The sequence below is a fragment of the Numenius arquata genome, chromosome 3, assembly GCF_964106895.1.
Source record: "Numenius arquata chromosome 3, bNumArq3.hap1.1, whole genome shotgun sequence".
Classification (NCBI taxonomy): domain Eukaryota; kingdom Metazoa; phylum Chordata; class Aves; order Charadriiformes; family Scolopacidae; genus Numenius; species Numenius arquata.
This window is the reverse complement of record NC_133578.1, coordinates 37,141,093-37,162,447: the sequence shown is the minus strand read 5'-3', so window position 1 is coordinate 37,162,447 and position 21,355 is coordinate 37,141,093. Positions and strand designations below refer to the sequence as shown.

The 21,355-nt window shown below is 38.3% G+C and overlaps 1 protein-coding gene across 1 annotated transcript in view; it reads left to right on the top strand.

The window, feature by feature from the left end:
* ZNF804A (zinc finger protein 804A) overlaps positions 1–21,355 on the top strand; it is a 156,475-nt gene that overhangs the window by 109,181 nt on the left and 25,939 nt on the right. The window contains exon 2 of the mRNA XM_074145741.1: positions 9,492–9,635. Coding sequence (XP_074001842.1) covers positions 9,492–9,635 — 144 coding nt within the window. The remainder of the gene's footprint in view (positions 1–9,491; positions 9,636–21,355) is intronic.

The following is a 21,355-nucleotide window of genomic DNA, read 5'->3' as shown; positions in this document are numbered from 1 at the left end:
AGTTCACAACCATATAGCAACTTCTTTGTGAAGACTAAATAAAGATCTTTGGATCTATAGTTTTATGGAAACCTAAATGTACACATTTATCAGAGTACACATTAGGAAGCTTCATTTTTAGTTTTGGTTGTTGCACTAATTTATTTTGGACCTTATGCTTTTGCTGTTAGCTTTGATTCCCCCTGTGATAGAATTGGTCAGTCTTGGCCAGCTCTCACTTTTTCCACATCTCATGCAACCACCCTGTTGCTTGTTCTGACATAGTGGTGATAGAGCTGCACTGTGCTTAACTGGATATGTGAACTGATTCAGGTTTTAATTAAACATATTTTTTTTCCACCGAAGAAGTATTTTTAACCTAAATCAGCTTACTGGTCTAAATAAATGCGTGCTCCTGCAACAAGTATGCTAGCACCGAGGAGGAGTAGCCAAGGCATAAAGAAGACTTGCTATTGAGGAGGAGATACCTATAAGGTACCACTTCAACTTCTGAGTACTCTAAAACTGTCTTTTATATTCTGTTCAGAGTCCCTAAAGCAATGGGAACCTATAGGCCCTACACTAATAGAAATGGACAGTAAGATGTATGTAACACTGTGCTGGAGTTTCAAAGCGGACCTGATGGTTTTTGCAATGTCCCTGTGACCTTATTAGGTAAAGTCAAGACAAGTGTATTAGCACAGCTCACATAGGGTTTGTGGTTTAGTGTCTCCCTCCCTGATAGATGTTTTGATCACTGTGCAGTGTGTGACAGATTGGCAGAAATAGTCCCTCAAACTTCAGTCAGATCTCGGTCTCTAGTCTGGTTGTGAACTTTAGTGAGTGTATATTGAAAATGTATTTAAAAACTCATTTATTTACCTGACAGCATGAAAACATGCCATTTCCTGCATTTTTGCTCAACTTCAGGGATTTTTGACAATTTGCTATGCAGAAAGCACGACAGAAAATGAAGAAAAATGGAATAGTGTGACTAAGGATCAGTCTAAATGTATCATTTATGCAAATGTGTGGGTTTCAGTGTGATATTTTGGAAGAAGCTTTCACTGTTTTGTGGACATGGCTCATTTTCTCTGCATCTCTTTAAACACAGTTAATGATTATGGGCAATGCTGGGTAAATGCTTCATCTCTGTGTGTTCATCTCGCAGTGAAAGGTGCCACTCATACAGCACTCCCGGCAGCAAAGCGGTACAAAGCAGGGCTGCAGTCCTGATGCTGTTTTGAGAGCCTCCTTGGAAATGTCATTGGTGGTAATGGCCAGCCATTTTTATGTATTTTCCCTCAGCTCATGTATAGATACTGGATGTAAGACACTTGAGTTTGGCTATCCTCGTTGCAGGGCTGGCTGTTATTGAACACTTGCCTGGGTAGGTAGACAGCGAAGAAATGGATAAAAATGCTTTCTCGTGCCTTTTCTGTACCTGACACTATCAACTTCAGAAGTGTTTGCCCAACAGTATATCTTGAGATGTGCTTGTACCAGTCTCCTTAGTTTTCTTCCCATTTTCCAACACAACAGTGAAAAGTATCAAATCAACCAAAATCTTTTCTTCTCCCCTTTGGCCAGGAGGTGGGGTTAAAAATCAGGCTTTTATGCACTTTTGAGCCTTGAGTGATATTTTTATTAAGCTTCCTCTGTCTTTCCCTTTTATTGAAATTATTGACTATCAACTATATCAGCTTTAGGTCTAAAGTCTTCAAAACTTAAGTATTATCATTTACATAAAGTAGCGATTCCCATGAGATGCACCTATTCAGATAACTTTCTGTATATATGAGGGTCATAGCAATGATAAATACTCCATCTGCCATTTGTGGCTCATACAAATAAAAAAGTAAGAAAAAAAAGTCATTGGTAAAAAGATATTTGCCATGGGTCGTTGGTTACTGTATTTAGTACATAAACTCCTGCTTCAGCGGCAGCTACATTTACTCCAATCTCCTTTATTTTCTCCCCTCCCTCGCCCCCCCCCCCCCCCCCCTTTTTTTTTTTTAACCTAGGGTCATTCAGAAGTTTGCAACATTTTAATTATCTTTTCAGAGAGAACAAAGACCGGGCCCATCTCGTCTCAAAGAGGCTATACCTGGATTTAAGACTGCAGTAAGGTCACTCATAATTTAGCTAGAGTAGATCCACCAAGGTAAATCGGGGCTCCTTCAGGGCTCTTGTCATACTTTGGCAGCTTAAGCAATCTCAGAAATGAAAGAACAGGATCTTCAAAGCCTGTTTGTGTGTTGCAAAGCACTGTTCCTACAGTCTCATTTCTCTTTGTCTTTTCACTTAGACTGAGCATCTTCATCAAGGTTGATTACTGCTTCTGAAGAGTATTTTGAATCAATCCAAAATCGGCAGAAATTTTTAGAAGGATTTTTTCAATGAGTTTTCTCTATGGCAATTTTAAACTTAATTCCATTTCCCATTAGGACAAACTTTTTCTCTGGGCTTCTCAGTAGAAAGATTTATTTGCATTATTTAAAGATGCCAAAAGAAATGATACTTTTTTTTCCCCCCACAACCATGCAGGCTGTCACCAATCACCTGTTGTGGTGCTGGTGGTTGTTTTTAACTAAAATTAACAGTACGTTGGTCCAGTCCTATAGGACGTATTTCATTTAATAACCAAATGTCTGTGTAGGAGGTTCTTCTTTCCAGCAAGATAAACTGATATAGACCATCAGCTATATATCAGAATAGACTGTCCTTCTGGTTTGCGGCTGGAATTGTTTCTTATCTGCATCCAGGACTTGTTGGGCAGTCATACAAACCTGCTTAGGAGTGTTTCAGAGCTGGCCCAGTTCTAAGGTCTTTTTCAATGACTGGGTATTTAAGTGCTCGTGGCACATAACTTCAAAGCACATAATGTAAGGCTAGTCATGATGGGTCCCTGAAGCTATAAAAAGATAGTAAATTTGCATGAAAAGGTTTAATGGTCTGGAAAGCCATAGTAAAATGAAATCGGTAAAAGAGTCTGTAAAGAAAAGTCACTGAGCCTGCGGTGAGGATTTCCAGGAGCACTTACTTCAGCAGGCACCATGCGCCATTCAGTAGCACCCTGCTCCTAACAAATACATCGGCTGTGAAAACAGAATGGACCTATTGAATTTAAAATATGGTTTGAAACTTCCTCAATAGAGTAAATATAATGCTCACATATTAGAGACATTGAATTATATTTAAATAACAAAGTTTCAGATTTCTTTGAAAGTAGGACAGATTGCAGTTTTAACCAGTCATGGAGAAATTGAATTCTTGAGAGGAACAAAATGGGACAGAAACATCTTTATTTCAGTTCAAAGATTAGTAAATTCCCCTTTGCTTTCCTTAAAAAAAAACACAAAAACAAAAAAACAAACCAAAACAAACAAAAAAAAACTTTTAAAAATATAAGCATAAGCAGAAAAGATAAAATACAGGAAAAAAAGTGTTTTGAAAACCTGGGAAAAAGAATCAGTATAGAGGATCATGATAAAAATCTTGCGGAAGAAAATTTACTACAGTCAAGCACAGCAGCCAAAACTAGGAAAACTGTACTCAATAATCACAAAGAACTGTCATCCTGAAAATACAGGTATGCAGATTTTCATGTGTAAGTTGTCCCATAGATCAATCAGATGCTCAAAATTAAATATATTTAATAAGATGAGCTCAAATTTTCTGTTTCCCTGATGCCCTGGCCAACTTTACTGTCAATTTTTACTAGACCAAAAACTAACTTCACCAAGCAATTAAAGCTTGAAGAGCTCTAGAGCAACTTTTAAAATACAAATTAATAGCAGCCAGTCAACTGGCAGTCAGTTAACTTGAGGTGAAATAAATAAACAACTCCTCTTGCCCTGTCCTTTGCCCTTCCTTGGGTCCCAAAATGCCTTACACAAGATGTGGTCATACCCCCTTCAGATTGAGGGCTGCCGGGCATGAACACTGACATTTGTTCCAGTGCTCGGTTTTCGTGCTCAAGAGGGGTTCTTGAGTCCATCTCCAGGGCTGCAAGTTCTGCAAGGTTAAAAGGCACTTCATTTAGTTTAGTGTGTTGCTGGAAGGATCAAATAGAAAAACTTGATTTTCCTGAAGAGTCTAATTACATTAGACACTTACCTGTCAATGAAATTACATTAAATAGCTATGAAAATCTTTAGATGTCTACATGCCTGCTATAGGGAAATTAAATGTCAAAAATCAACCCCAGGATGTTTTTAAGTCAAAATTCTGCTCTAATTAAAGTGTGTGACTGGACTATTTAACGGTAGAGGAGTAAAGGAGATTAACACCAGGCTTCTTTTTCCCTTGCCTATCATTAAAGTGATGAACATTCAGTGAAGAAGATACTATCTAGAGTTAAACCTTCTTTCTTTTCTACAGCTAAGCCTTCTTCAGTTCCACCTTGTATGGGCATCAAAAGAGATGGGGTAGATAAATTTTTCTCCATTATAACTAGACTCACGCTTTCTCATAAGTGCTGATGAAGAGTTCCTGCTTAATACAAGTATCCAAGCAAAGATTTGTGGCCACCACTCTCACCTTGTAAGAGCATACCCTGCCTGGAAGTAGGTTTTAAAGCACCAGAATAAATAAGTAATTCTACAGATCTATGCACAACAGTTAGTTTTAATGGCAAAAAAACCCCCAATCAAGTGCTTTTATGAGTCCCAGTTAAAAGTAATTATACGGTATAAGTGCTTTAAGTAAGTTAATGAGACAGACAAATCTGATAACGAATTGCTGTCTCATCATAATCTTCCTTTCACGTTAATTCGATCTTAACGTTGCAGGACACTGTTCTGCATTGCTTTGCTCTCCACTGAGTCCAGCTCTCTCCCTGTTCACATTCGTCTCACTCCATTTAGTGCAGGGGGGTGGAATTCAGCTGTTTGCATTAGTAGGTATATGGTAAACAAACTTGGTGTTTCAAAAAAATGAGGATGACATTAGGAAGCAAACAGCACTAATTGGAATAAATTTTTCTATTTCCTTCTAATTTCATTGTGTTATTTATCTTAATGCTAGGGTGTTTGTCTAAATGTGGAATACTGTCTGTGTGTTTATTAGGAAGCTGAGAAACCGGTTGTATAATTATTTGCATGTCTTCAATAGCATTTTCAAGTATGCACATAGCAGAATACTGATTAGCTCACTTGTAACGTAGTAAGTGTTTTGGTTGGAATTGGTTGTCTGCAGGTAATATTGAAGAGAAAATAAAGGGGGGTGTGTGGGGTTCAGCCTCTGATCTTCGATTAGCGTAGGACTCTTCAGGGTTTCCTCCTTGGGCTTATCCTCATCCAGTGCAGTGAAGCAGTGGGGTCGTTGCTGGTGGAATCTCCTTTGCCTGAAAGGAGAATGTCAGAAGAGGGCAAGAAATCAAGGAAATAGCATCTCATGTTTATGGCCTTGTGAGTTTTAGGCTGCCATCACGTCTCACAGTTAATGGGAAAGTTTCAGGTAAGGTAATCCAAAAGATCTGACAATATTCTTGGTCTTTATTTTCCCAGCCAGTCTCCTTTTAAACTTGGTATGAAACCAAAACTTGCTGTACACTGCTTGGAAATGAATTTGTTAAGATCAATGAGTAATTTGATCAGTGCATCTAATTGCCTTTTGCTTTGGTCTCACCGCCTTGATAAGGACAAGAACCTTATAAATAATTAGATTTGGTACTAGACTGCATTAATATTATTAATGGATTCTATTTTTTATTTATTCCTCCAACTGCATCAATGGGTGATGTAGAGACTGCTTACATGAGAAAAAAGTGATATGCGAAAATATTAAAAAAATTTATATGTATCAACTAATACTGAGATTGATAGCAGAGATGTTAGTAAATTGTACATTTTATTCAGTTAAATCTGCTTCTTGATACTGTCTTTATAATAACTAGTAAATATACAAGAAATTAAGGAATCATTTTTAATTATCTCCATGGGTATTGCAGTTAATTGGCTATAAAGAAGTGTGCTCTTAAGTTATGGCTGGTTTTTCCCTTGATCTTTTTTTTTTTTTGGTAATAGCATATTTTTATGCAAATTCTTTCATATAAATACAGCTACTATATAAAGCAGTTTTGCCAAATCAAGAAAATTAGCCAGAGTCTTTTAACAATGTTAAAAAAAAATTTTGCCTTTTTTTTTTTTATTTGTTTGTTAGTGGAACAGAAAAGTGCTTTAGATATTTTTTGTTCCAGTTACACTGGAACATCCGTCAGCTGTAACATGGTCTAATCCAGAGCAGTCGAATCCTCTCTGGGATGACTATATCAGTAAATTATCCCAAAGAAAGGGTTTATTTCTGTAATACATTTTACTTTGCTGTGACTGCATGCCTGACCCTTTTAAGTCTACAGTAAACGCAGAAGAGCTTACTGCCATAAAAAGAGCTCACATTTACTGTAAAGTGAGAATATTCACACTGGCAGTCACCATAGAGTAGATGATGTATTGTAATTTCACATTCTTTTTTTTTTCTAGCTGACCTTTCTGCAGACAGTAGAAGTACAAGCATAAGCCTGAAGTGCAGTCCATAAAAATATCTACTAGGTTGAAGAATCCAGTCAACTCTCCAAAGTTATCTATGTAAAGTATTTAATGGTGGTTCTGTAGCTCTCCTTCTTTTTCTCTCATATAATGAGAGCAGAAAGTCTGGTCTAGTTAGTGACAGGTAACCCCTCTGTGGATGAAGCCTGCTCTTAATCCAGTTTATCAGAAGTTTGCGGTAACATTTGCCCCAGCTAAAGGCTTTGGAGGATGGAGAAGATGGATTTAGAGAAATAATGCCAGCTGATAGATGCGATCACTTATTAGAGATCTTTCATATAAATTATGAAAAATAGCTACAGTGAATTATAGCTGTAAGTTTTCAGATAATAAGCCTTTCAGGAAAAAATGATACTAAGTGACACTTAGTTCTCAGTTTCATTACCAAGCTGAATCATAATTCAAAATTCTTTTAAAACTTCCAGTATGGTTGGCAAATCTTGATGAAATTGAGACCAAGCTTGATCATATTTAACCACTTTAAGTGAGTTTTTTGGCTGTTACTTTACTCCAGGAATATTCCTCTCCAACAAGTTTTTAGGTCATTTCTGTCTGCAATCCATTGCCCAGTACTGTGCAGGTCCAGGGAGTATGAATTGTTTACTGTCAGTTTTTGGGCAGTTATCCCTAACCAAAATTGGTAGATGTTGTGAAAGCCTCCTCTTTCAAAGTAGTATTCCTTGCAAAATCAGTAGAAATAGCCTAGCAGGCAGAGAACCAGCAACCTGTATTCTGTTTCTATTCTCTGTTCATCCTTGAAATCAGGCTTTCCTCGGCTCCCGATGCTAACCAGCAACAACAACTTATCCTCAATCTTGATACAGTCCGGGGGATACCGTGGCCACGGGGAATCTCCTGAACACCCTCCATTAAGGGTTTTATTAAGCGGGTTTTGGTGCATACACGTGCAATACAATAAGCTGGAGTCTTGGAAGGATGTTTGGAGAGATGAGATTTATCAACTTGATTTTAATCTGGTGGTAAAAGATACTGAATAATCTCTCCAAACATCTTGCCAAGACACAATGCAAAAATATGTAGTTTCTTTATGTTACCAATGAAGTTATGTAACTGTATTCAAGGTATTATGCTACATTAGTAAGTCTTGCAAAATTTTGCTTGAGGCTTAATCAACAACATGGTGTGAGATCTTTATATAAAGAAAAATTATTATTCAATTCACATTTCTTGTCTTAGAATCCATCACACTCACTCTTATCCTTTGCAGGTGTCATATGTAATATTTCAGAGTTCTGATAATTCCCCCCAATCCAGAATTTTCTTTTTTGTGTTTAAAAAAAAAACAAAATTAGGTGGCATCTCTTTTGTAGACTATGAGAATTACGTTTAAAATGTTTCAAGGGAGTATATCTCTATATTCTGCCTCTAGTGTTTTCCTAAACATAGGCATCTTGGTAATAATTGAAGTGGTTCAAAACCAGTAGTTTCTTAATAGTCGATACTAAGAACTAAGCGCAGAGTTTCCAGGCTAGGTTTCCATACAGCATGCATGTATTTCCAAGTGTAAAATACTATTGTTTCTTGAAATAAAGTGCCAACTCACTTTGGTTTTAAACAAAACAAATTTTATGAAACATCATTTTAGAAATGTGTTAGAAATGCGTGAATTCTTCATGTGTCAGCCAATATTCAGAACACCACTCTGAAGTGACTTTTGCAATTCTTTTAATGGACAAAATTTTGAAGAGGGAGTACCTCGCTTTGACTATGAATCAGTTGTGTTTGCTAGCAGTCCAATCATGCTGAATTAAATTTAAAGTATTATTTTAAATAAGTACTTTGTGCGTATAATTCTAATTGTATTCCTCTCTTTTTTAAATAAACATAATTGATAGGAAAATACTATAATCTGATAAAAATAAATTTTCCATTTTAAACTCAAAAAAATATATTGGAAGTATTCAAGTCCTAAGCTGTGAAAACTGCTAGCAAATAGGAACTTTTTTCCCCCAATTGACTCAGTTTCGTGTGTTCTGACTATGAGATCAGCTTTTATCTTTATCTAACTGAACAAGGAAGAAGACATAAACAAGGGGAATTTAGGGTCAGTGCCAAAGAGCTCACAGTGATGAATTTTTGTGAAACAAATAAAAGGAGTGTATTTTCTTGAACAATATTCGCCGCATTTGGAATTTCAGGGGATGAGTCTATCCCAGACAGACTTGTCAAAAGCAGGAGTTATTGCACTGAAGTTATACATGTTCAGTGTTTAACTGGTATTAAACTAATTTGAGATGACAGGCCATTTCCATGCTCTTTCAGAACAGGCCATGTTATCATCAATGTATTTAGGAAATTCATAAATATTACTTGTATATAATGTACTCATAAATGATAAGCAAAGTTGTTTGTAATGGTAAACGGAGATGTGTGTCTGTCCTTCTAATATTGGATCACAAATAACAAAACTATGGAAGTTACTCATTACATCTCAGCTATGAAAGTGTTCCTCATGTTGTCATGTGTACACGCATTCAAGAAGGACCCGGTAGGGTTTCTTTAATTTTGCTTTCTTTTTAGTAGGTGTACTTTCTTGTAAAAGCCTGATAACTAAATTATTGCAGTTTGTAACTTCGTGTTTACTCTGCTTGTGTATATTGCATAGCAGATCTTTGCAGTAGCTAGCCTTGGATCGAAATTAACTTGAAAATAGCCTTCAGCATGATAAATATTTGTATTTAGACAGAACCTGGGGAAATCTTTCTAGCCTCTGACAGAGCCCCTAAGGGGAGCTGGCAACTGTATAGCAAATGGCAGTGTGCAAATCTTCAGCCTCGCAGCAGATACAGTAAATATGTGCAGTGTAACACAGCAAATAATGTGAAAGGTTTTCGTTACGGAGGTGTGTAAATGTTTACAAATATGATTAACTGCAGAGCACAAAATCCATTCGCTGCACCAAAGGCAAAACTAAAATTACTTTTTCCCGCCCCCCTCCAGGATTATGCTGAAAAGAAAAACACGATAGCAAAAGCTCTGGAAGATCTTAAAGCCAACTTCTACTGTGAACTCTGTGACAAGCAGTACTATAAACACCAGGAGTTTGACAATCACATTAACTCTTATGATCATGCTCACAAACAGGTAAGAAGAATCTGCTCACTACTTCAATTTAGTTTCTGGTGGAATAATGAAATAGGATGTCCTTCAGGCAGGCTTGGAAATCACTGTTGAGTTGTTCCCAAATTCAGGTTCTGGGAAGCAAGATACACTGTTTTCTTAGAAACAAATCTTAAGATGAAGATTTTACGGTCAAAAATTCTGAGATGGAAGGAAAGGGAAATGTGAACAGTTAAATTGTGAAGAGGAACAGAGAATGGTGAAAAATATGATTAAAAGTGTGAATGTACAATTTCCTTGTTATCAGTTTGATTTTGAACATAAATAAATACTGTGGTATTCCTAAGAGATCTAGGAAACATTTGTTGCAACAGATGCGGATAGGAAACTTGACATACTTTGGTAAACTTTCTTTTAGTGCAGATACAGTTCTGAAATGGGCTATGATTTTACTTAAATGCATTGAATGTAAAAAAACTGTGGTAATGAAAAGTTTCTGGCTCAGCTCACAATAAGATATGTGTTAGCTTTAAAACATTGGTATTTACATTTTTACAACCACATTTTATCACCGCATCTCCAAGCTGTGTGTCCTACTTGGGTATCATAAAAGCAGTGATTCCACAGAATGAGAGACAGTGCATCCCAGTGCCATTGCCTGGTCTTTGAAGCAATCAGGACTATGTAATTCAGAGGAAAACACAATGCATCTTGACTCCACTGAAGAGATATGTAATGATAATGTAAAGATATGTTATAACTGTACAGGAAATTTCTACTTAGTCCACTTAGCTGGTAATTATTCCGTATCTCTCTTTTTTTTTTAATCTGGTGAAATCATATGGTTGTAGATCTGGATTGACTGCTTTTCATTCTAATTCAATCTCTACTTGTCCTGTAATTCTGTTCAGGGTGAACATGCTATACATGTTTTATATCTTTATTATGTAAGCCAGTGATTTGTTTTTCTTTCCTTCAGCGCTTTTCCCTGAAACAACTTCCCCCTCTCTCTCACTGATATTTTTATTTAGCCCATAATTTACACTGTCAGTGTTAAGTGTTAGATTTAGTTTTGAGAACTACAGCGATGTGGACCTCAGCAGCAATAGTAATCTATGAGAAGCTGGAGGGAAAGGTATATTAGGTAAGATATTAGTAGGTGGCTTCCTTTCATCCTATAGGTATTTATCGAGTTGCAAATATTTTTGTTAAAATACAGCTGGATTTCACACAGCAGCACCTGGTTGATGGAAGGCAGGAAAAAAAAAGTGATGGGCAGAGTCTTCCCCACTTGATCTCTCTTAGGATTTTTATTTATTAATTTTTAAGCGCTCTAAAGCACTTCTAAATAATGTTCTAAAGCACTTCTAAATAAAACCTAAGACTGCAGTGTTTGTTCCTCAATTCAGTATTGATGAAAAATTGATTTTGAAACTGAGGTCAGGTGTGAGACTGAACAGGGACTTGTTTCCAGAGGTTCACATAGTTATTCTTGTTTTCTGATGGCTTCAGACAGGAGGTAGTGGGCACTGCAGTAGGATCTGACGGAGCATGGCAGATCCTACCTCTCCATCCTTTGTGTAGAGAGCCTGTGTGTCGGTGTTTGCATGTGGCTTTGTGGATGTATTTGTTGAAACACAGGAAGCCATCCTCTTCCTCTGTGAGATGTCCACAACTAATCTCCTTTGTAGGAAATCAGACAAAAGTTTCTAGTTTTCCATAGAAAAAAATGTATGGATGCTTGTTTGGGTGAAGTAATAATTTTCTGTAATATTACTGAGAAATAAGACTATTTATTCCTGAGATTAAAACCTTAAGTCAAGTTTAACTCTTCTGGAGTGTTTTTTGTGGTGGTTTATACTGCTGTTATGAAGAAGAACCACTTCTCTTCCCATATTTTGGGTGAAGAAGGGCGCAGGCAGCATATACTGCAGTGCAGTCTCACTCAGATTTGCTTAGTTTTCAAGGAACTTCATACCCCATACTTTTTTTGAGTAACCTAATTTTTACTAAGTGGGCTAGAGCCAGATTCAGGTGCTACTGTTTAATGCTCTGCTTTTGTCTTGAAACTTCCTACCTCAATGGCAGAAGTTTTCCAGAAGTTCAGTAGGAGTGAGAGGAACAGATAATCTGGTTTTGGGTGTTGCTTTGTATTTTTCTCTAACTTTCTCCCTTTGATTACACCTTTCTACTGTTGATGGACAGGTAAGGGGAAGCACTTACTAGAAAAAGTTTTCCATGATACAAGAATAGCGGTAAGCATATGCAGCCAGTTCAGTTTCAGCGATCCCAGCACATGACTGTGGTTTCTATATGATCACATGGATGAAAACTCTGCCTAAACCTGAGTTCATCCCAGTTGTTCTGAAAAACTGTCTTTAATCCTAATTGAGCACTCTTGTTACCACACCATCTAAGCCATGGGATGGTTTATCAGAGAAAATGTTTGTAACAGCTCCTGTACCTTAGTTTTATTGTAGAATATTTTCTTTTTCTTTCCATTGATTCAAAGGTTGCTAGCTTCTTAACACCCCCTTTGAGATAGTATGAAGTTCTTCTGATTGGTCCAGAAAGAAAACATAGGAATAGGGCAAAAGTAATTTTATTTCCTAGGACCTGAAGGAGTTCAGACCAGTGTCTCAAGATCTTCACTGCTTCTGTTAGTGTTTTCTTGTCCTTAGCTTTGACAGTATATGGTTTGTAGAACAATATGTGTAGCCTTTATGAAATACTGGAAAAGTGACTTCCAAGCTTCAGTGGTAATGGAGAAAAATGAACTCTTTTGCTCTTTTGTTTGCTTTGGAAGCCTAGACACACACAAAAAAAATAGGAAAAAAAAACCCCAAAATATAATGCAGGTGTCTTCAAAATTGTTCTGGACTCAATACAAAGAGAAATATAACTAAGGCAGAACCACTAGTATTTAATACAGTAATGGGAGAATTTCTATTTGATAATGGTGATCTAAAATCACAGAACGCAGCTTTTAAGGCCCATAGCAGGACTTCAAAAACATCTGTATGATTTTATGCAGCATTTCTTAAGTATTTGGAAGTGCATGAGGAGCTCTCTGCAGTGCTACATTCTTGCAGGGTGAAAAAACTCCTATCTGTGTTCCTTGAAACGCTGCAGTTTTGATAAATGTGGCTGAGCATTAAGTCTAAGGTTCTGAATAACCTTTGTCTCATAGCCATTTAGAGTCAGTGAGTTGTTTTGTCTTGTTGGTGAAGAAGGCTGTATCACATAGCTAGGTCCCCTACATCAGTCATTCCTCAGGAGACTTTTGTTGCCACAAGAACAAAGAGGTTTTATTCCTGTATTTGAAAGTCTTCCTCTCCATCCCAGAACTTCTGATTAATCGCCTAATATCAGAGCAGTGCACCCGGGCTTGGTGCTTTTTTCTCTCTCAGGAGTGCTCTTCCAAATATCAAACAATAACAACAACAACAAAAAAGCTGTGGTGAAAAATAAAATTAATAGCCATGATGTATTTGCATCTAGATATGCAAATACAATCAATTAAGTAAATTATAAGTAGGAATTTTTCCCTACAGAATCAGAGGTCGTTTCTCAAACTGTGTCTCCTTGCTCTAAAAATGTATTTAAAATTGTATGGAGGTACTGAGACACAAATTATGCACGAAGACTAAATTAGTAGTTGTCTTCTTTCCCTATTCGAGACACAGATTTCTCCTGTCTATGTTTTACTCCTCTCGACACATTTTTCTTTGCACATTTGTTGAGAGCTCAGTGCCAAATAGGTTAGAGAATATCAATCTGTAGCCAATCCAAACTTTTATCATCTTTAAGTGTTTGAATAAATATTTCATGGAATATGGGTGAAGAACAATAAATTTGGAAGGGTGTGGCTAGGCATAACAATAAAAAAACTATAATTGTATAAAATTTTTACCTCCTATGAGGTATGAAGCATATAAGGTATAAAGTAAGAGCAGTATAGAATCTGGGGATGCTGGTATACTCAGCAAAGACAAACAGATGTTTTTGGTTGTTTGACTCTACAATTTAAAAACAAAGCAGCGAATCCTTGCTGTCATCATTACAGTTTTTTTTTAAAACTCTCACTGTAGAGTTAGTCCCTCTTAAAAAAAAAAGATCCCCCTCTTCTACTTGGTTGGCGCCTGCAGATGGTTCAGAATCATAGAATTATAGAATTGTCTAGGTTGGAAGGAAACTTTCAGATCATCGAGTCCAATAATCAACCTGGAGCTGCCAGGTCCGCCACTAAACCATGTCGCTAAGCACCATGTCTACCCGTCTCTGAAATATTTCCAGAGATGGCGATTCCACTACTTCCCTGGGCAGCCTGTTCCAATGCTCGATAACCCTTTCAGCGTAAAAATTTTTCCTAATACCCAGTCTAAACCTCCCCTGGCACAATTTGAGGCCATTTACTCTTGTCCTATCGCTTGTTCCCTGGGAGAAGAGACCACCCCCCACCTCGCTACAAACCCTTTTCAGGGAATTGTAGAGAGCGATAAGGTCTCCCCTCAGCTTCCTTTTCTCCAGGCTAAACAACCCCAGCTCCCTCAGCCGCTCCTCATAAGACTTGTTCTCTAGACACCTCACCAGCTTCGTTGCCCTCCTCTGGACTTGTTCCAGAATCTTAATATCTTTCTTGTAGTGAGGGGCCCAAAACTGGACACAGCACTCGAGGTGGGGCCTCACCAGTGCCAAGTACAGGGGACGATCACTTCCCTAGTCCTACTCGCCACACTGCTCCATCCACAGGCCAGGATGCTGTTGGCCTCCTTGGCCACCTGGGCACACTGCTGGCTCACGTTCAGCCGGCTGTCGACAAACACCCCCAGGTCCTTTTCTGTCAGGCAGCTCTCCAGCCACCCTTCCCCAAGCCTGTAGCGCTGCATGGGGTTGTTGTGATCCAGGGGCACGACCCGGCACTTGGCCTTGTTGAACCTCATACCATTGCCCTCGGCCCATTGATCCAGCCTGTCCACATCCCTCTGCGAAGCCTTTCTACCCTCAGGCAGATCAACACTCCCACCCAACTTGGTGTCATGTGTGAACTGACTGAGGGTGCACTCAATCCCCTCGTCCAGATCATTGATAAAGACGTTAAAGAGAACCGGCCCCAGTACCGAGCCCTGGGGGACACCACTCGTGACCGGCCGCCAACTGGATTTAACTCCATTCACCACCACTCTCTGGGCCTGGCCCTCCAGCCAATGTTTTACCCAGCAAAGAGTACTCCCGTCCAAGCCACGGGCAGCCAGTTTCTCCAGGAGAATGCTGTGGGAAACACCGTCAAAGGCTTTACTCAAGTCCAGGTAAACAACATCCACAGCCTTTCCCTCATCCACTAAGTGGGTCACCTTGTCACAGAAGGAGATCAGGTTTGTCAAATACTGTGATGCATTCGCTGGTCACAAGTTCAGTTCAGGGAACTGCAGCAGATCTGCTTGCAGGCCATCTACAGCTTCTGGCATAGCCAAAGAGTCTGTATCTGTTTGAAGGGAAGTGAAACACACGTTGCATTGCAAAATAAAAGAAATTAACTATTTACTGGGAGCCAATAGTACTTTATGTTGCTTTTTTCAGGCCTGCTTTTTGCGGGTTGGATTCCACTGGAGCTATTTGAATCAGACTAAGATAGAGGCAACACGTTGTATACCGTCTTGGAAATGTGGAAATAATGATTATCAAAAAAGTGTCCTAGTACAGAATAAAACCTTAAGAACTTCAAGAATGTTCTGAAGATTTGCTTCATAAGCAAAACAAACATGATGTATACTGTGTCAGAGTTTTGGGCACATTCACCAATAAGGGATTTCATAAAATAAGAGTATTAAAACTTCTGTTTCCCAAGTTTTAAGTGTAGCCCTTTCTGTGGATAAGCTGGAGTTGGTTACTTGACAGAATATTGAAGGGGATCACAAAGACTGATGCAGAGCAAGACAGTGCTTGTTTTGTGACATGTGTCTGGCTGTGCTGGACTCTGCTTGATGAGACATGCCTGAGAGGGGAGGCTGAAGGCAGAGCCCAAGGCTGACTGCTCTCTGCTGAGTCCCATGCTCTTCCACTGGTCAGCAGCCCCAGTATAGCTTCATACTGCCTGACATTGCATTCCATTTTTCTGGACCTTGCTGTGCCCTGAGCCGAGCCAGGAGGGATGTTTAAGATGACAAAATACCATGAAGGTGACAGAAGACCATGGTGAGAATTTATGGCTGTGAAAATCCCTGAGAGTGATAAAATGAATCACTTCTTCAAGCACCACCTAGGCTGGTCTTGGATCAAAAAAATGCCCCTATGGATGTCTTGGTGACAAGCCCACAGTGTCCTGTGTGAGTGAGAGGGCGGGTGTCTCTGCAGGGAGAGTGGGGATGGGCAGCAGGAAGGCAGCTGCAGTGCCATTGGCTTCATGTCCTGGGGGGGAAGTGTGACCCCAGTGCATGCTATTGGATGGAGCTTGTGGGAAACTGGGGTGGGAAGCACTTGCAGCGTCATTTTTTCCATTCCTTGTAAGTGAAAATAATTCTTTGCAATACATTTCAGTGCGCTTTCCCTTCTTTCTAGCTAAGTGACTTATCACTTCTAATAGCAGATAGGATTCTTGCAGCTGAATTTTTTGGAATGGAGAAATTTTGTGTTCCTTCTCTTACTTCAGCTTGTTTCTCACGTTAGAAGAGGGCAACATTTTGGTGTGTTCTTTTGGGCAGGCAGTCTTAACTTTCTGAATGTTAAACAAGCATAGATGAGGATTTAAACATTTTTGTTTGAATTAATCTTGTGTAGCTCTTTCTTACTGTTATTATTGCTTTCCCAGAACATAACTTGGCATTTCTTCCTATATTTCTTTTTTTCCCTCAGGAAAAGATAGTCATCTTTGTAGTCTTTTTAAATATTAAGGGAACACAAACAAATGTTCAGATGTGTGTTCATATATGTATGTATATTTATAATGCACATACAACCACAAAATGACCCCCTCCTCTTCCAAACTGCTCTGTCGCTGTATTTCTATTTTTTTTTCCATGAATATTGCATTATTTAATGGTCTTTTGTGATTGGATTGGGCTTTTTTGTTTGTATTTTAGTAAAAAGCTTCCTTTTGAGTTTTGAGCATTTATACCGACAGTAATACTAATAAGGGTTATCACCAGACATATTAATTATATCTAAGCAGTACTGGTAGCATTGGAACAGAGTATTGCAGTATATGCTGTACTTCCTTTCTAAACTCATTTAAAAGAGAAAAAAAAACCAAAACCAACCAGCAAGCCTGCTGCTGTTATTCTGAAGAGAAAGGCAAAACTGCCAACATAACAGGACCACACGGGGCCTTGAAGGAGGAGGGAAACAGAAATTAGGGTCTCTGCTCCTCTGCAATGTGAGGATGTGCCCGGAGCATATGCTGGAGAGAGATTTTCCAATGGAGAGCCTGTTTGTGGACTGCAGGCTGCCGAGAGTGCTGCTTCTGGCATTACCCCTGAGCGGGTGGTTTGGGGTAGGTTTTGGTGTAGACAGAGGGAAGTGCAAGGAGATAATTAGTGGGAACAGGAAGGCTTCAGGAAAAGGGGAGCTATAGTCCCACTGCGTTAGGGCACAAAGCCACTTGGAAACTGTTTTGCTGGTCTGTTAGTAATGTGTCTGCATTGGAAGGCTGCAAATGATAGTCTGTATTCTGATTTACAGACTGTTTTTTAAAATTAAATAGTTAAGTTCTGTTATTTATGAGTGTTTCAGTACATTTAGGCAGAAACTTCACACACTGTTTCCTGAGTGAAAGAAAAAAAATAAATCTATTTTTCTTCCAGTTTTTATTTTACCTATAAAATTTAATCCCAGAAATTGACTTCATGTTTGATATCAGTGTAACAGATTATTTAGGCACTCTTTAGCTAAAAACTGAAGGGTTAAACAAGGATATTCTTGAGTAAAATATTAATACTGCAAAATCCAGTTTTATTGCCAACTAACATTCTGTTTCCTCATTGCCAAAAAAGACATATCACTACATTCCTGCCTTAGTAATTGTAACAGAAAAGATACTGCATAACATTTTCTGGTTTTCATGTTTGAGAAATTCTGTTCTGTAATAATGTTTGATTAGCTAATTGACTTATTTTTTCCGAAAAAGTGTTTTTAGAACGAACATAATTAGAGAAGTATATACCCTGTCTGTCCCTCTATTAGCCTGAAAACAGAATATTTACCTCATGCACCGACATTTCTGATTCTACGAGGAGCCTGTTCTTTAACACAGGAGCAGCCTTACCCAGCTGCAACCCTTCCTGAGTTTAGAAACTTGGTATTTATCCTCAGTTCTTTAATTTTTCAGTGTGTGAAACTTTCTACGTGTAACTTAGCTGAACTTGAAGCTAATTTTAAACTTTTCTTTATGTGTGTCAGCATTTATCAGGTTTCTGCTGTTTGGCCAACACTGCTGCAAAAGAAAATACTTTTTTTCCATTCAGCACTAAGATAAGAATGGACATAATAATTAGGATCTGAAGATAGGAAATAATACAGTGTTCCGGTACATGATTCCTGAGGCATCATGCATATTGTAATGCATTTTTTGGCATACAGTGTTTTGATGGGGAGAAATGATTAAAAACTTGTGTTATACAAACTTGGAGGTGGTTTACCTATCACTTGCTTTGTTGTGTGAGGCTATAGATCACCTAAGCAATTATCTGGAAGAAAAATACTCTTTTTTATTTTCATTCACTCCTTAACAGAATCAATCTCCCAAAGTTAATTTAAGCTTTATTATGGCTGCAAAATTCAAACCAATCAACAGAATACCTTTTATGTTATTTTCAGAAATTCCAAATGCTGTTCTATTGCTGTCCTGAAAGTAATCAAGTAGAATATAGATTAAGTTTAAGCAATGAATAATACAAGAAACATTTTGTTACTTCGTGCTTTTGAGCTGTCAGTGATCATAGAGAAAAACGGTATTTACAGTGAATTTTTAAATTTTCTTAAATGAAGGAGAAACTAATATGTTGCTAGTATTATATTAAATTCTGACCTTTCAAGGTGAATAATTTTTTTGTGACATTAACGTGATTTAATTTGCTAAAACAATTAAGTGGGGCATGGTAATGGCTAGTACTCCATCCCTGATGCTGCAAAAGCCATGGTATAGTTTCTGTTTGCTACCAAAAAAAAGTTTCCGGATATTTTTTTTTCCATTAGGAGCTCTGCCAGAATTGTATTTTATGCCCTACAGCTTGTGCATGCTGGTTTACATGTGAGACTTCATTCTTCATTGGGAAGAAGTGTGCACCTTTTCAGTACAAGGCACAGTAAATCTTAGGATAATTATGGCAGCTTTTGCTGATCCGTGCAAAATCAATCCTTCATTCATTCCAGAAAAAAAGCTTTTTCTTTTTTCAGTGGTGGTTCTGACCTGTTGACAAAACATAACATTGCAATCAGCGTTGCCTTTTGTGAAGAGATGTGATGGGACAAATAAAATGTATAGAAGTGATGGTTTCCCTCAAGCAATGATTCCTGCACAGTCTACACGCTGCGTGCAGTAGGACATTGGGACATCTACAGAGCCAGGGGTTAACTTAGAGTACATCTAAGGAAAAGTTGTATGCCTTGAGCAGGTGACTGCTGCTGTAGTTTCTTTAGGCAGACCAGTGCTACTCTTGAAACTATAACTACTGTTGTTCTATGTACTTTAATTGCAGTTCAGTAGCAGCTTATGCAGAATTGTCTTCGAATTCCTAAACTGTTAGAGGAGCATTCAGCCAAGTCTAAAATATTAACTCGTGTTTTTCTTCTTTTTTCCACATGCAGTCGATGCAGTCTTGGAACAGTTTAGCTGCAGAGCCTCTTTTATGTTTGTGGTTTGCTTTTTGGGTTTGAGCTGTAATGGTTAGCTGGTTGGCTTTTGTTTCGGTTTGGTTTTTAATTAGTGCTGCAACTACAGCTGTCCAGCAAAGGTCTGAGTGGCTCCCTGATTTAAACTTTCCTCACCCTCACACTGCAAATGAATGAAATGGGAATGACTTAAATAAGGGCTCCATGAGCATTTGAAGGGACAGATGAGGCGAGCAGGAATGTAGTCTGTTGTGACCTCTCAGCAGGCAGGCAGTAGCCCTTGTTTAAGAAGACTTCAGGAGCCGGTGGAAAGGAAAGATAGAATTGTGCCCCTGCTTTCAGTCCTGTTAGTATTTCGGATTCAGCTGAGCTTTTCCCTTCATCTCAAGGACACCACGTACTGTTATTCCAGTAATTTCTCCTAGTTTCTCACTGTGCTTTCACCTGTGCTTTTTCATGACAAACATCCTTGTGACAAACCTCAATTATTCTGTAAAGGACCTTTCAGCTGAAGTCTCCATGTGTGGCAGAAGAGTAGGACTTCAACATCAAACGATTGAAAGTGTTGATGTCTTTTGGTTGAATGATTTATTTTATTTTTAAAGACATTCAGTCTGCAGAAGAAAATATAAATACAAGCAGTCTACATGACTGTTCCTCCCTCTTGCAGGTATCCTTCTCTTTCCTTGAATTGTCTTTTCCAACAGCATGTTGCATCTTTTCCTAAATTACAACCAAGAGACCCATTGTATACTGTAATATAAATAATAAATAATATTAATTCAGGTTCATTTACGATCATTGCCACTGCCTTTAAATGCCCAGCTTCTCTGATAGGACTTACTGCTGTTGTCTTGATATGCAGTCTTGATATACCAAATGATAGAGAGAACACAAAAAGTTAGTTCTACACCTGTAACCCACCTTCCCTTTTCTAGCACTGAAATTAAAGACAATTTAAAAAAAAAATCTATTAAATGAAAATAGCCACCTTCTTTAATGCTGATTTTTTAAATTTCTTTTTAACCACCTTTTTGTATATTTTTGTATAGCTATTAAGTGCTTGCTTGCACTGGCATCTGTATGTTCACATCTGGTACAGGATCTCATTGTGTTACATGATTTATAACTACAGAGAGACTTATCTGCCTACAAATTGCTTGTAATGAGAGCTAGAAGCAAAGCAAGAGACTCACAGCAGTAGCATGGAAGAGAAGTATTACAACAGTACCAGAGGTTAAGGATCATTATCACAGACTCCCTTAAGGAGTCTTCTCCTCCTCACTTCTGTGCATCTTCCTCCGCTACTATTACTATTGTCCCTGTCCTGGCTGCAAGAAAAGCAGCTGGACCCCTGGCCAAAGGGGGCTTCTTTACAGGGAGCATTGCAAGAGCAGGGCACTTGTTTAAGGATACTTAAGGCATGGTATGAGACATTGCTGTAACTAGGTATGATAAAAAATGGAAGGCTATATTGAAAATGAACCCACAAATGGGACAAATCAGAGAAAAGAAAAAACTACAAAACAAAATAATGAATGAAGCTTTAAAATTATGCTTATCAAATTCATCCTTAGTTGTTTTGATTCTCTTTTGCCAAGCAAGCATTAAGCTAAAATGAATGGTTTTCTTCTGTTTTGTGAGACAGAGACTGCTGCCACCTTTCCTCTGTCTCATCTTTTTGCAATCTCACTTCTCTGCCCCAGCAGGAGACTTTTCTTCTATGCCATCTCAAGACTCATTTCTTGCTTAATGATTCTTTCTTTTTTCCTTTGTTTGGTTGTGAGTACAACACCTGCTACTGGTGTGGGTTACTTCATTTTCTTCTCTCATTTGTGCCCATAGTTACATTATCTGCATTTCTAAGGAATACCCCAATTAGTATACTTTCTTTGCATCAGCCTAATATATAAGGTTAG